Source organism: Grammomys surdaster, unplaced genomic scaffold (genome assembly GCF_004785775.1).
Source record: "Grammomys surdaster isolate TR1022 unplaced genomic scaffold, NIH_TR_1.0 62, whole genome shotgun sequence".
Lineage (NCBI taxonomy): Eukaryota > Metazoa > Chordata > Mammalia > Rodentia > Muridae > Grammomys > Grammomys surdaster.
In genome coordinates, this window is record NW_021604564.1 from 24,787,354 (window position 1) to 24,800,769 (window position 13,416).

General features: G+C 43.5%; 1 protein-coding gene across 1 annotated transcript; it reads right to left on the bottom strand.

The window, feature by feature from the left end:
* Window positions 1–10: 10 nt before the first annotated feature.
* Pgrmc2 (progesterone receptor membrane component 2) lies at window positions 11–13,186 on the bottom strand. The gene is made up of 3 exons (XM_028764407.1): window positions 12,787–13,186; window positions 1,937–2,092; window positions 11–429 (listed from the first exon to the last, which is right to left on the bottom strand). Exons 1-3 carry the CDS (start codon window positions 13,184–13,186, stop codon window positions 332–334), a joined length of 654 nt encoding a protein of 217 aa, XP_028620240.1. The 3' UTR covers window positions 11–331.
* Between the last annotated feature and the right edge of the window lie 230 nt (window positions 13,187–13,416).

A 13,416-nucleotide genomic window follows, 5' to 3' on the forward strand; every position in this document is an offset into this window, starting at 1 on the left:
GAGAGAGAGAGAGAGAGAGAGAGAGAGAGAGAGAGAAAGGAGGGAAAAGGGTGGGGAGGGATAAAGATAACCCGGTGACTTTCTTGCTGTTAAGCAGGTCCTGTCTCCTTTTCAGGATGATGAAGCCCACCAGACATTACAACCAACTGCAACAAATTCACCTGGCAGTACAACCAACGGCTCATCGTCAGTTCTTCATAGTCAGCCATGTTATGTTGTTCACTCTGGTGAAACGGTCCTCACAGCAGGAGCATCACACCCTAGACTGGACAGTCTCTCAGAGGGTAAAGCTGCAGTTCTGAAGGCCCCTGGCTTTGGGTGTTCACAAAGTTCAGTCCTGTTTGCTGTGATCCTTGGCGTCCTCCTCGTCTGTGTACTCTGATGGCTCTTCCCCTGGCTTTAGGAGTCTGCCTACATAATCATATTTTTCTGAAAAATACACCAAAACAAAGTCAGCAGTGCTTCAATTTGTTTCATGATTCCACTGTACTGCAACAAGAAGGCACGTGCCTCATAAGTCACACAGAACAAGCCGAATTCCAAACTTGACTTACATGCATGCAAGGTCTGAACACAAGACAAGGCAGCAGGATCTGACAAGGTTAGGGGTTGCTCTTCAAAGGAGAGCTCAGTGTCAGGGGTCTTAATCAGACACTACCAGCATTACTTGGATATTTAAACGTACACACATGGACTGTGTCAGAGCTGTCCAGCCTGCCTTCATGTATCACGATGCAATGTGGTTCTGTTTGTTGGTGGGAGGGCTGGAATCTAAGGCTTCATGCAGGTGCTGAGCTCCACCCCCAGTCCAATTCTTTTAAGCCTTAATAACCCAAAATATTACAGCTAAAAAAAAAAAATCAGATGTAGTGGTTCATACACATAGCCCCAGCACTTGGACTGCCATGAGTTTGAGGTCAATCTAGGCCATACACACACAACACATGCCCAGCTAGTATTTGGGATATAAACCATGCAGAAGAAAATAAGAGATCCTCAGGATGAAGGACTATGGGCTGATGGCAGCAGCACAGCATACAGGGTGGAGAACCACAGGGCAAGCAGGTCTGAGACATACTCTGGAGAAAAATGTGACAACGGGGTAGGGACAAGAACTTTTCTGGGCTCTCTAGGCCTTCAAGGCCCCTACCACACCATCACTCTTTCCCATACCAAGCTCTCTCCTTCGATTTGTCACTCTGCTAACTCTGATGTGTCTTCTGTTTAATTTAGAACCTTGTATGAGGGTAAAACCTGTTTGTTTTCCATCTGGAAATAAAACCTAGGCTACATGAATTAAAGTAAGACCAAGTTGACTAGCTGTGAGGAGTCTTAAGGTGGGCTCTGCACACAGGAGACAAGTGCCAGGAAGCCCACAGAGCTGCTCACAGACCCAGCAGGAGATAAATGGTGCAGGCAGCATCCTGAGGGAGGTAAGAACTGATACTGAGGGGCATGACAGAGGGGACAGCATTCCTTCCATACCATTCAAAGTTAAGAACAATTACATCATTTGCTATACATTGCCATTAGTGTTGATACCACTAATTCACCACTAATTCAGGGTTGGAACCCAGAGCACAAGGAGGTCATGCACAATCTACTATTGTGCTACACCCTAACCCTTCAGCTTGTTTTAAATACAAGTCTGTACTTAACAAATCGAAACCATTCCTTAATGAACAAGTCTTAGAAGACTACTGAAAGCATCACAATTTGAGACTGTTGGGCCCACAGGCATATGCTGCCATACCTGTTGGGAAGTATATATTCAAATACAGACTTTCAACCCAATTGCCACATGTAACAATTATATTAATATTTACTAGCATTTTAAATACATCCTAATGATAGAAATGAAAACAGACTATGTCCTTTAAAGCATGTGCAACAGCACATAGTTCTGCTTTCCCAAGGCTCCCCCAAATGAAGATACCTTTAAATTGCATTTCCCATTCTCGAACACTCTCCATTTGCACTGCATTCAAATCTGAGAGGTCATCATACTCATCTCTAAGTGCATCCTTATCCAGGCAGAATGTCGCCAGTCCCCTGGAGGCGTCCCTGCCAGCAAAGATGCCATATGGGCCCGCTAAAAAAGAAAAGACAACTTAGAGCCTGACACCATTTGAGAATGTGTCTGAACATCAGGTTCTCTCCTACTTGCTTTTAGTATACAACTTTAATTAAAAAAAAAAAATGGAGATTCTGGATGAGATAATCAGAGATTTGTTGGAAATTTCCCTTTTACCAAAGGGAATCGTTTTACTGAGAATAAATTCACTTCAGATACCCTGAAACTTGTATGTCAGGGAAGGAGGGATCTGTGGAATACAGCCCATGAGAGGCTACCTACCCATGCTCCAGCAGGTGGCCCTACACCCATGTACATACTGACAGCACTACATAGATACAGTGAGCATTAGAAAGCACATTAAATCAGGAGCAAAAAGCTGTGGTGGGGATAAAGAAGGAATTGGAGGGGAGGCAATGGGCTGGATTTGATCAAACATATCCTAATGTTCCTGTATGAAATTCTCAAAACAAAAAACAACTTTAGCAAAGCTCTTTCGTGTGTTCACGTGTATAGCAACGACAAGTATCTAGCTCAATCTCTCTGCCTCATTTCATGAGACAGTTTGTCTAATTAGTTCACTGACGTGGCTCAACTGGCTGGGTCAGACAACCCCAGGACCTGAGCTCCCCGCCTCCTCAGCATGAGCTTACAGGTAGCATGAGCTTACAGGCATGCACAACAGGACCTTTAATGCAGACGCTGGAGATCTGAACTCAGCCCCTCGCGCACACCTAGCAAATACTTCTACCCTACAACTGACAAATCTAACTGTTTACATCTGATACGGCAGAAGGGGCCCCAAAATATCCTTCTGTTCAAAATGTTTCTTAAAAAGACTTAAATGATAACAAGATTTCTAAAACATATAATTCTACAAAGACAATTTCAAGTTTATGAGCTTCTCTACAGATAGCAAAAGTTATCCTGAGGAAACAGTTTTAAAACCAGTTAGAGGCTCCACTCATGAACAGTCAGCTACTTGCCTGAATACTGTTAAGAATGATACTTATTTTTGTGTACGTGTTATATGTGTAAAAGATGTGGCCCCGAACAAGTGTAGTCAGAGAGCAAACTGCATCGTGCTTTGGGTCTCAGACCCAGACTCAGGTCGGGCAAGCACTTCATCCACTACTATGCCATCTCCCAGGCCCATGGAAACTATTAATTTAATAAAGGGGCTATTAGAATAAAGTATTGCCTAACTTAAAGAAAACAAGAGTAAAAATGCCTGATTTCTACATGAAAAATGACTACACCTGATCTCATTTGAAAGCATTTAGGAAGCCGGGCAGTGGTGGCGCACGCCTTTGATCCCAGAACTTGGGAGGGGGAGGCAGAGGCAGGCAGATTTCTGAGTTCGAGGCCAGCCTGGTCTACAGAGTGAGTTTCAGGACAGCCAGGGCTATACAGAGAAACCTTGTCTCGAAACACCCCGCCCCCCAAAAAAAAGCCAATTCTTGCCGGGCGGTGATGGCACACGCCTTTAATCCCAGCACTTGGGAGGCAGAGGCAGGTGGATTTCTGAGTTCGAGGCCAGCCTCCTGATCTACAAAGTGAGTTCCAGGACAGCCAGGGCTACACAGAGAAACCCCATCTCGAAAAACCAAAAAAAAAAAAAGAAAGAAAGAAAGCATTTAGTAAACTCCAAGTTAAGTGTTGGAAAGTACCCACACCTTCTGAGACAAGAGACCAAGTCTCACCTAAACAGAACACCTTACCACCTCAAGGAGTTACTTCTTGTAAACATGACTAGGGCAGGAAGCTCATTCTGGAAAGGTCTAGTACCTGGAGCTGGGATGGCTTTCCCAAGTGTTTAAGTAGCTTTTTTAGGTCCGGCCATGAAGGCAACAGGTGTGTGGTACTTCCAGCTTCTTTAGTTATAAGCATTCTCCATGTTACCAATGGGCATTAGGTAACTATCACAACTTATAACTAAGTGACTATATTTTTTTCACTGAATGGATACACTTATGGTTTAACTATTCTCCCAACAATACATTGTTTTGTTCCCTCAAATGTGTCTTCTATATAAGAAAATGAATACTCTATCACTGGTCAACATTTATGACTTTGAAACTTTGCCTATGATCTCAATTGACATTCAAAGAGTATTAAACATTTAGAAAAATAAATTGAATATAGTTTTTACTTGGAGAATACAATTCAAAAGTTCATTAAATTAGGGTTAAATATTTTAGAGGAAATGTGAACTTTTAAAAGTAAGCAAGAATGATCTGACCTTCAGCCTCCCACTCCCTTTGTGCAGAATTCTATCTACTTGTAGAGACAAACATAAGTAGCAATGAACAGTAGTGAGGGTGGGCTTTTGTTTCTGGACAAAAAGATGACCAAAGCCTAAGAGCTTAAAACAGCAGCAAATGAAACAAAGAAAGAATATTAAAAATGACTAGAGAGCAGCAACCTTGAAGAGAAAATGACTTTCTACTTTTTTTAAAGGATTTCCCCATAACTTCACACTTTGGTCCTTCAGGATTTCATGAAGAACAGATTTTGCCTTTTCCCACACTTGGCAGACTAAATACATACATACATACATACATACATACACACACACACACACACACACACACACACACACACACACACACACTCTCAAAGCACAGCGTTCAGTGACCACCTAGTTCCCAACAGGACCAGGATGATATCTCCACTTTCCTTACCACTCCAAATCCTTGCCTCAAAGAAGCAGGGTCCCCACAAGCTCAAAGAGCTCAAAGAGCACTCACACCAAGATCCCCGCCAAGGCGCTCCTCAGGCTTTACTATTTTCAGACAGTGTCACCAGGATGCCTAGGTTGGCCTTCAACTCTGTAGAGTCATAAAAGGCCTTGAACTTGCAGTCCTCTTGCCTGGACCTCCCATGTATCTGATCTGCAAGCTTGTACCTGTGTCCTGGACATCACTCTGCAGTCGGGTCAGAGTGTGAACCCTGAGACATGTGAGAGCACACAGGCACCGCAGGCCCAAGGGCAGTCCTCAGCACCATAAAGCAAACCAGCAAGCTACCAGACAACCCTCAGGCTTTGAGTATGTTAACAGATATACCAGTGGGTTCTCAAGTAAATTTCTCTGCCAGCTTCCCTAAGGGTCAGCTTTGAATGAATTGGTTAATCTTTTGTTGCTAAAGTTGGTTTTTGTCAACTCATTAAAAGAAAAGACTGAGTAACACATTTCTCCACTCCATAAACTACATTAATGTGCCCCTTCCCATGCACAGACTTCTGAGGAAGCCATCTACAAAGGAGTCTTTACTGACATGTTCTTTGCTCTATGATATAAGGCCACTGAGGAACCTAAGCAGACTAAGTATAAGGGGAATTGTCTCTGTCAGTTTGTCTGACAGAGGGAGGTTTAGAAGTCTGGCAAAGAGTTGTCTTCCTTCCTTCATAACACAAGGAGCAATCCCTTCCCTTTCAGATGCTCTCCATAACAAACAGTATCATCAGCAATAGCATTTTGCGGTATGTGACTGTTCATAAAACAAATAGAACAAAAATGGGGGCTACCCACGGAAAGCACATCTGATCTAGTGTTAAACCTCTGATATGATTTACTGAAATAGCAAATGCTGTTTTCTGAGTGTCAAGACTCACGTAGACATTATGATGATCCCCAACCAAGTAATCAGCTGACCTAACAGCTGTTTACTTTATGATGGTGAATGTACTTGGAATTCTGATTGCTACCTGGACTAGTAATAGGTAGAACACTCAGTGCAGCGCCCAGGCAGCCATGAGATGAAGAATTCATAAATTACACTACAGTATAAAATGCAAGGTGACTGTGTTCAACTATAGGCTAATGTGAGTGTTGTGAATATGTTCAAGCTATGATGCTCCATAGGGTAAGTGGATTAGATACATTTTTGACTATTTTCTCTTCTCATTATGTAGCCCTGGGTGGCCTCAAACTCACAGAAATCAGTCTGACCCTACTTGTATCTAACTGTGATTAAGATTTTTTTAAAGTTCAAAATCAATAAACTCAGCTGGGTGTTGTAGGCAAACTTATAATCTCAGCATTCTGGAGGTGAGGGCGGGAGGGGTTTGAGTTTGAAGTGAGACAAACAAAACAAGAAAAAAAAACAAGACAAAAGTCAATCAACTCATTAGTTATTAATCCCTACAACTGCTTACTTTTGATACAACCAAGCAGAATGCTGAGACATATTTTTGAAGCAGCAACAAACCATCATATGCATATAATGAGGATACATATATATGCTCATTATGAAACAGTGATATAAAATAATAAACAGGAAATGTGGTAAGTAAAATCTATAGCAGACGATCTGTTTGGCTGTAGGATGATAAAGAGTAAACTCCATGAGAAACATTTTGGTCATTTCCATGCTTCTCCGAAGCTCCTGGAAATGCAGGCAGACAGCTTACACCCTCATCAGGGAAACGCCAGGACTGTAGAGCCAGCATGGGAAAACTGAAGAAAGTTTCTGTCAAGACAAGACACTTACAGGCTTGAGGGGCCGCACACCAAGTGACACAGATGCTTCAAACACAACACAGAGAAATTATCTACTAAAGTTGGGACGAGATTAGATGCTTCACTACACATGACTGAAAATCCCATCTTGTTTCTGAATGTCCAATCACAAGGCTTAAGCATACAGAAAAGTGTATCATCTGCAGGAAAAGGGCAAACTAGAAAGCCACCACGTTAAAAGACAGAGCCCATGCATGTCTCATATGGTAACTATAGATTAAAGCACAGGCACACACGACCCAAAGTAGAATGAGGACAAAAGGAAGGGAAAGGAGTGAAGTATGAGGCATACCTTACACAAAAAACAAATCTGAATACATAAACCTGCATGTTCGTGGTCTAAGATACTCTCAGGGCTAGATGATGAAGTTCAGTGGTGGAGTACTTGCCTAGCACGAGAGAGGCCAATGCCTAGTACCACACACACCAAAGCAAAGAGAAAAAATGCTATGGAGGGCTAGTGAGGGGCTCAGCAGGCGAGGGTGTATGCCAAACATACTGATAAGCTGAATTCTGATACCCAGATCCCATGACAGGAGGAGAATGGATTCCTGAAAGTTGACCTAGAAACCTCCACATATATACTGAGTGTCAGCACTCATGAACACACGTAATAAAATATCAAAACAACAATGAGGACTGGAGAGATAGATGGTTCATCAGTTAAGAACATTGGCTACTCATCCCTAGGGCCTGAGTTTGATTCCCAGCATCCACATGGTGGCTCACAACAGCCTGCAACTCTAGTTCTAGATCTGATGCTCTCTTCTGACCTCCACAAGGCACCCAGGACGCAGCCAAATACTCATACACATAAAATAACTTTACAAACAAGGCCAAACAAAATTCCAGGCATCTTTCTGAAGTACACATAGATCAACCTCTCTGGAGGGCAACTCCAAATGAAGTCCCCACACTATGCATGGCCAGCCACACCATCAGCCTTAGTAATTCTGCTTCTAGGACTCATAGCTTTATTTACATACAGACCATTAGTACAAGCTGTTTCTTACAGTATTACTAAGAGATGGAGAAAAACTCACATGCTCACCAACAGAGGCGGCTAACAAATAGCTTCCACAGGATATGAAAGATAGGAAAGGCTCTCAAGACTGTGAACTACTTACTGTTCTCGGGCCGTACAGTGCACTATAATTAAGTGTGGGGAAATAAGACTCATGCTCAGACGGTTTGACCTGCACAGCACAGCTCCGCAGCACCACGACTGATCCATTCCCACTGCAGAGCCACACGAGGGGGCTCTTGGGCGGAACCTTACTTTTTACTGTAAATCCTTTAGTTTTTAGCCTTGGGCATGTATTATCTTTAAAAAATATGATTAACAAACCTTACACACAGGCATTATTTTGGGATCTACTCTAAAGCACTCCACAGTAGCACATCCACAATTGACAGCTCATGGGACACTCCAAAAATGGACAAGAAACAAAGAATGCAGGGGCTGGTGGAAAGCAGGTACAAAATAGATGATAAACTATAGCAAGGAAGCACAACCAGGTCAACACAGTGTGTCCCACGAATAAAGCAAGAGGCGCAAAGACAGACTCAAGCTGCCTAAGACATGGGCCATAAAAAAGACAGGCTTGAAGAGCAGATGGGAGATCTACCAGCTCTTCCAGGGGAAGAGAGAACACAGGAGGCAATAACTTAAAGTCGTGTTTAAATGTTCTAAAATGGATGAAATGACATATATTCACACTTTTAGCAAAATCCAATATGTTAAAAATCAAATCTAGGGGTCTGGGTGAAGCTTAGTCAGTGGAGAACTTTATTGCACAAGCAGACTTAATTTGGCTCTCCAGCACTCTACAGAAAAGCCAGGTGCCTGCCTCTCACTCCAGCCTCTCATGGAAGGACAGATACAAACAGATCCTTGGAGCTTGGTGGCAAGCTAGCCAAACTGGTGAGCTCTAAATTCTGTAAGATCTTGTCTTCAACAATAAGATGGAGAGGCTTAAGAAGACAGTAATGTCCACCTCTGCCTTCTATATGCAGTGTACACACACAAACACACACACACATTATAGAGCAGGACCATACGATAGAGAAAACCGCCTCAACCACAACAAAACTCAGAAAAGCAGATTAATAAAAACAAACTTCTTGTTAACAAGCAGAGGGCAGTGATACACACCACTCAAATGAAGGTGTAACAAGAATGTACAATTTCATTTCCTGATCGTAAGTCATTATTCCTGAACAAGGACAAATAAAGGACAGGTATTTTTCTTACCAGTGAAAAGAACTACAGGCCTTTTATCAAAATGAAGATGGAACTCTAAGAAAGACTGAGGTGCAAGAAATAGTAAATTTTCAAAAAGGCAACCATATAATAAGGACTTGAGTTCTGTTCCCAGCACCCCCACTGGGCAGTACTGGGAGATTTGACTTCTTTTGCTGGACTCCGAAGGCATATATACATATATATGTGGCTGGTGCGCGCGCGCGTGTGCGCACACACACATACATACACACAACAAACCTAGTTGGCTTCAAAGCAAGAAACTGTAATGGCAGCTGGATTGTGACAACGTGAGCTGTCCATGCAGCAGCAGATCAGGCTGGGCTTGGCCTTTATGTTGCAACTCTTGCTTAAACTGCAGTTTTGTAAATAAAAATATTAAAGAAAAATTAACATATTAAAGACAAGATTAAATAGGAGGAAGGATTTAGGTTCAAGCTCCCTTACTCACAGCTTATCAGACAGCTCAAAGGGGCTACTGGTGTGACCTTTTCCTTTTCAGTGGGATTTAATAGGCAAGTCGGCTTTGGCTTTGGCATATATTGACAAACAGGAGGAATAAGGGAAAAAAATATCAAATAGTCCAAGTATATGCTTTTTTTTTTTTTGCCATTCCAAAGAATAAGATTCACAGAGTTCTACTACAGTAACATAATGATTTAAGATTACACTGTTAAAACATTCAACACCAATTCTGAATGGAGGCATGCACTGGATGGTAATGTGACAATGACAGGAAGGTATGACCTATGAAATGTGTTGAATTGGGTTTGATTTTTAGTGTGGTTACTTAGCAGCTAGGTACTTTGGGACAAATCTCCAAGTTTCAGCTTTTACAAATGTAAAATGAGAATACAAATATCCTGCAGAGCCGTTTTAAATAATAAATGAAACATGCTCAGGAGCTGTTCACCGACTCCAGAGTTCGCGTGGAAGCTAGAGCACAGCAAGCACACTATGAAGTCCGAGGTTTAGTGTGGCAGCCACGGGGCTGAGCATCTGGAATGTTAGCGAAGAACTCATCTTAAACTTTATTAATTTTAGTTAGCCATTTGTGGCTTGGGCAACCATACTGGGCAGCTAGAACAACATAAAAACCATGAAAATAAAGCTTTTTTGAAGTTCAGACTCTGTATGGGAAGGAACTAGAAAAGGGTATATAAAAAAACAAAAACAAAAACAAAAAAAAACCAGTAATGGGATTCTCCGTAAGTTCAGCTCGGAAGCTGTCTACCACAAAGTATATAAACTTTGTGGTCAAACATATCTGGATTTCTCAGATTTATTTATGTGATCCAAACCAGCTTACTTAAACCTCAGACTCATCTGTAAGGCAAATACTTTGCAACTTCACAAGAGAACTGCAGAAATGATAAATGCATGATCCAATCCATTCACTGGATCACTAGATGCTTAGGAACACAGTTTCCTACCTGATCACACTTTTTTTCCAAGCTGGCCAAGTACCTGACTATTAAAGTATATAGAAATACAACACTAACAACAAAGTCAACGCGTTCTGGCAAACAGTTGGCAATCAACTACATTTGAAATATTGTCATTTTATTTTATTTTTAAGAAGTGGAACTTTAAAGATACACAGCTGTAAGAGAATGTGTCCAGGATTATGGAAGGAAAAAAAAACCTCACCGAACAATCCTTAACCCTAAAACATCATTGCAAAATGGGAATACATAGTAGTTGGACATAACAATAAGCTTGGTAGCTCTAGGCTGAGTTTTTCAAATTACTAAGATTCTCAACTAAGGAAAACTACGGGCTGAATTATAACACTACAAAATTATTTCATTTATTTGAGAATAAAATGAAAGTTAATGGCAAAATTTAATTTTACATTTATATCCTAGCCAAAAAATATGGTATCAAGACTCCTGGAAAGTACCTCAACACTTCCTATCCATGCCAAAAAAAAAAGTAAGATTGCAAGATGTTCTGGCTTCATTTAAGTTCTTCTCAATAATAAAGCCTTCCAGACAGTCTTATTAGATTGTTTACAATAACTATGCATCAGAACAAGGAGGTGGTTCTCTATTCTTTTTGTTTTCAGACAGGGTCTCACTATGCAGCCCCAAATAGGCTGGAACTCACAGAGGTCCACTTGCCTCACCCCCAGGCTGCAAGCTTAAATGCCTGCACTACCACGCCCAGGGTGGTTCTTCATTATTATGGGAGGAATGCTTTCAGTGCTCAAGTCCAGGGACCCACTCTACATCACCTCTTAGTTCTCAACTTCTGCCACAGTTGCCACTGGAGGCTGCCAAACTGACTCATTCCTGATGTATAAGGGCTGATAATGTGTCTTTTTACAAATACTCTAGACAATCTTTAACCACTGAACACACTTCAATGCCAATGGGGGGAAGTGTGTAACTAGGTACAAATCTGTGTAAATTCTTCACTTTAAAAAGTTTATTTGGCTTGGTCTGTGTAAACAAGATACTTTGGTCCTATTCTCTTGTCCCACATGCTCTTAAATTAAAAATAAAAAGTATTAACCATTGAAGCTGATGTAAGTAAGGAGACATGTTTGTATATCCAGAAGGAAATACACACACACACACACACACACACACACACACACACACACACGGGCGCGCGCACGAAAAGAGATTAACAGATTCAACATCAAATGCTTTATGTTTCTTACCTCTAATCCAACCAACAAACCAAAACCTAAAATAGCATCCAACTAAGCATAGAAATCAGAAGCATATTCAGTGTTAAAAAATCACATACACTAACAAAATGAAAAGGAAATCATGCTTAAAGTTGGATGTACTCCTTCCAGTAATGGGTCACTTTGGTCTCTAGCTTTATTCTTATAACTCCACCACGCTCTCTCCTCTCCTCTCCTCCTCCTCCTGTCTTTAAAGTTTAATATTAAGCACTGCATAACCAGAATGCACAATGTTGTTCAATTTTATAGGCTACCAACAGATACCCCGGGTCTGAAGTTTATTTGCATAATCTGAAATATAGATTACCACTATACTGCAAAAGGGCCTCTACAGCAACTACCTTCCACATAATTTGCTGAAAGAAAAGTTGTAAAACCTTCAACTTGAAGAACCAGTGCATGGCAGGGGGTGAGTAGTTTTATTTTACTCTTCTAGGTTCGTGCCCCACCCCAACACCCGGGCGCCCCATTCTGCTCGGGAAAAATACAATAACTCATTTTCAACGGGTATTTGAATATTTATCTTACTATTAGCAGAGAAAGGAGGAGAGGAGGGAAGGAGGGAAAGACTGAGAGTGTCGGAGACACAGACACGCCTGCCTCCTGGGCACATGAGCTCCACCCCCTAAACTCCGGGCCAGTATCTTTGCCAGTCTTACTTATTAAGGTTTACATTCTGGTTCGTCCTCATCTTACATACAGTTGTTAATCTTGGAAAGCATCTTGGAGTCAAAACTGACTTTTTAGAAAAAAAATGAAAACGAGTCCGGGGTGGTTCTGAAACCGAGCTCCAGGGTTGGGACTTGAAACTACGTGTCCCTAACCCTGACTCTAGGCAGAAAAATCCCGAGAAGGGAAAAGCAAGTAAGTGTCAAACAGAGAAGCCAGAATAAAAAGAAAGCTGTCTTACACAGGGCCAAAAACTTTGCGTCGCCACTTTAGCCCTCTGGCCCCGACAAAGCCCAGATATCAAAAAGCTCCGAAGAAAGGTTGAAAGCCAACGTGACTAGAGACAACTCTTAACAATTTTGAGAATTTCAGCCCCAGGAAAAGCTGCGAGGAGTCACGGGTTGGGAAGAGCAGGAACGCCGAGCGCAGGTTTGTGGGGCGCCACTGAGCCCCCCCCATGACGCCCGCAGCTGGGGGCGTGCGCGGGGCTGCCGTCAAGGTGCGGGGCCGTGGCGGGGATAGGGTGTCCCGGGGCCCCCCGACACCCCTCACTCCTCACCGGGGCCGTAGAACTTGCTGCCTTTGGTCACGTCGAAGACTTTCCCATTGACCGCGAGCAGGATGCGCGGCGTGCGCGCCCCGTCGTACTGGCGCAGCTGTTCCAGACTGAAGTCCCGCTTCTTCATGCGCGGCAGCGTGGCGGCCGGGCTCTCCTCGCCCGCCCCGGGTCCCGAGCACAGACCACGCCGCCCCCAGCGCACCCACAGCCGGTAGGCCCCCAGCAGCACCAGCGCCACCAGCGCCACGTTCAGCAGCATCTCCCCGCCCGTCGCCAGTAGCGCCGCCACCCAACTGCTCCTCGCCGCCGTCGCTCCCGCACCACCCGGGCTCTCGTCGCCGCCACGCTCCCCGCCGCTCCCCAGGGTGCTTAGCTTTACGTCCCCATCACCCGCCGCCATCACTGCCCGCCAGCGCCTTCCTCCTCCCGCCCCCTGCCCTCCCCAAACCCGCGGCCCAGCCCACCAGGCGGTGCTCAGCCAATCACGTGAGTGGCTGGGGCGTGGCAACGCCGGCTGCTTATTGGCTGTTGGCTGGGTAACGTTGTCTGGCTTCGCTCTCGCAGCTCCAGCTCTGGCTGGCAGCGCGCGCGGGCGATGCCCCGCCCACCTCGCCCCACACTTCCCTGCTC

Bases quoted from the DNA above. Each gene is read 5' to 3' on its own strand.
- Pgrmc2 (XM_028764407.1), bottom strand. From the start codon at position 13,186: ATGGCGGCGGGTGATGGGGACGTAAAGCTAAGCACCCTGGGGAGCGGC. The intron at 2,093-12,786 runs GTGAGGAGTGAG...TTTCTTTTTTAG, and splicing joins CAGCAAGTTCTACGGCCCCG to CGGGCCCATATGGCATCTTT. The intron at 430-1,936 runs GTATCTTCATTT...TGTATTTTTCAG, and splicing joins ATGGGAAATGCAATTTAAAG to AAAAATATGATTATGTAGGC.